Source organism: Apis dorsata, unplaced genomic scaffold (assembly GCF_000469605.1).
Source record: "Apis dorsata unplaced genomic scaffold, Apis dorsata 1.3 scaffold_859, whole genome shotgun sequence".
Classification (NCBI taxonomy): Eukaryota; Metazoa; Arthropoda; class Insecta; order Hymenoptera; family Apidae; genus Apis; species Apis dorsata.
Window position 1 is genome coordinate 143,990 of NW_006263980.1, and position 1,964 is coordinate 145,953.

At 23.0% G+C, this 1,964-nt stretch overlaps 2 protein-coding genes across 2 annotated transcripts in view; one reads left to right on the top strand and one right to left on the bottom strand.

The window, feature by feature from the left end:
- LOC102673571 (ubiquinone biosynthesis monooxygenase COQ6, mitochondrial) overlaps window positions 1-1,808 on the top strand; it is a 6,550-nt gene extending 4,742 nt beyond the window's left edge. Inside the window, exons 4-8 of the mRNA XM_006623251.1 lie at window positions 529-636; window positions 698-760; window positions 844-1,154; window positions 1,296-1,578; window positions 1,659-1,808. Coding sequence (XP_006623314.1) covers window positions 529-636; window positions 698-760; window positions 844-1,154; window positions 1,296-1,578; window positions 1,659-1,700 — 807 coding nt within the window. The 3' untranslated portion in view covers window positions 1,701-1,808. The remainder of the gene's footprint in view (window positions 1-528; window positions 637-697; window positions 761-843; window positions 1,155-1,295; window positions 1,579-1,658) is intronic.
- LOC102673435 (transient receptor potential channel pyrexia) overlaps window positions 1-1,964 on the bottom strand; it is an 8,971-nt gene that overhangs the window by 3,791 nt on the left and 3,216 nt on the right. The window lies entirely within an intron of this gene.

Here is a 1,964-nt window from a genome sequence, read left to right on the forward strand (position 1 = left end):
ATATTTCTATATATAATTAATAACTTTTATAGAAAAAAATTATATGTATATATTATTTCTTTTCTTCTTAATACATACATAGAACAAATATTAAGATTTAAGAAATAATTTATTCACAATTTTTTAAATTTTTTCATAAATTATTGTTTTTTAATTTGATATTTTAAATATAATTATATATATATACAAATATAAAATATTTCTAAAATATTTGTAACAAATAATTAAAAGTATACAAAAATATTTTAATTTTTATGAAGATAGTAAATTCTACAAAAAATATAAGGCACTTTAAAACAAGGTTCAAGATTTCCACTGAAATATGAAACAGAACTGAAGTTATTTCTAGATGTGTTGTTAGTCTTTCTCCTTCTCTGTAATTCCCCTTCCTTTAACATAATATACTTACATTATCTTTATCATTATTTCTTTGATATTATAAATTAATTCAATTATTTTTTATTATTATGATAAATTTTATTTGAATCAGGAAATAGTATTAAAAGTTATATTTTTTTGGAATTTCAGATAGGAGCAGATGGTGTAAATTCATTGGTACGTAAAACAATGAATACACAATATGTGAAATGGGATTACAATCAAATGGGTATAGTTGCTACTCTTAAATTATCAGAGGTAAGTCATCATAAAAATGTTATACTATGTCAATATTATATAGATTATATTTTTATTTCAGCCCGGTGAAAATATTGTTGCATGGCAAAGATTTCTACCAAGTGGGCCAATAGCATTACTTCCAGTAATATTCTTTGTTGTTATAAACTAACTAATACTAATTAAATACACCATTAATTTGTTTAACTCTATGGTATATGGTTATAGTTAACAAATGACCTTAGTTCTCTTGTATGGTCATTGCCAATAGATGAAGCAAAAAGACTTTTAAAAGTTTCTGAAGAAGAATTTGTTGACAATATAAACAATGCTTTATGGAAAGTTTATCCAAAAGATGGTATAGTTGAAAGTGGTATGAAAGCACTTCAACAATTACTTGAAGGTTTGTCGTTACAAACTGGTGTAGTGAGACAATTACAACCATCAGTATCTGCTATTTCCGAAGGATCTCGTGCAGCTTTTCCTTTACAATTCGGTCATTCTGTATCTTATGTTCAAACAGGAACTGTTTTAGTAGGGTAAATAAAAAAAATATAAATTTTAAAAATATTTGAAATAATAAATTATATTATAAAATTATATATTATTAATATATTTATATTATATAATTATTTTTATTTTTTTGATGTAACAGATAATTTTTATGTAAAATATTTCAGAGATGCAGCACATAGAGTTCATCCATTAGCTGGTCAAGGTGTAAATTTAGGATTTGGAGATATAACAGTATTAGTTCAACTTCTTGCAGAAGCTGTTATAAGTGGAGTTCCAATAGGAAACATAATGTATTTGAGAAAATATGAAACATTAAGACAGCGATACAATGTTCCAATAATGTTTGCTATTGATGCATTGCATCGATTATATAATGGAACAGCAGCTCCTATTGTCTTAGTTCGAAGTTTGGGACTACAATTGACAAATGCTATCCCAGTGATAAAGGTGAAATATGTTTCTAAAAATAATAAAATAAAGTATTGTATTTTATTTTATGCTAATTAAAATTTTATTGTTTGTTTTAGAAAGCTCTAATAGAACATGCATCTGGACAAATAGAAACTTAATGATGTTAACACTTAATGTAAATATTTATTAGTATAATATGTAATTATAAATTTTGTAATGGCAATAATGTGTAACATATAAATAAAAGTAGAAAGTATAATCTAATATGTTATTTATATTAGAAAAATTATGCTAATTATATTAGTATCTATCAAAAAAAGGAAATACACAATATATATATATATATATATATAGTGTGTATATGTTTATATATGTGTGTATATATATATATATATATATATATATATATATATATATATATA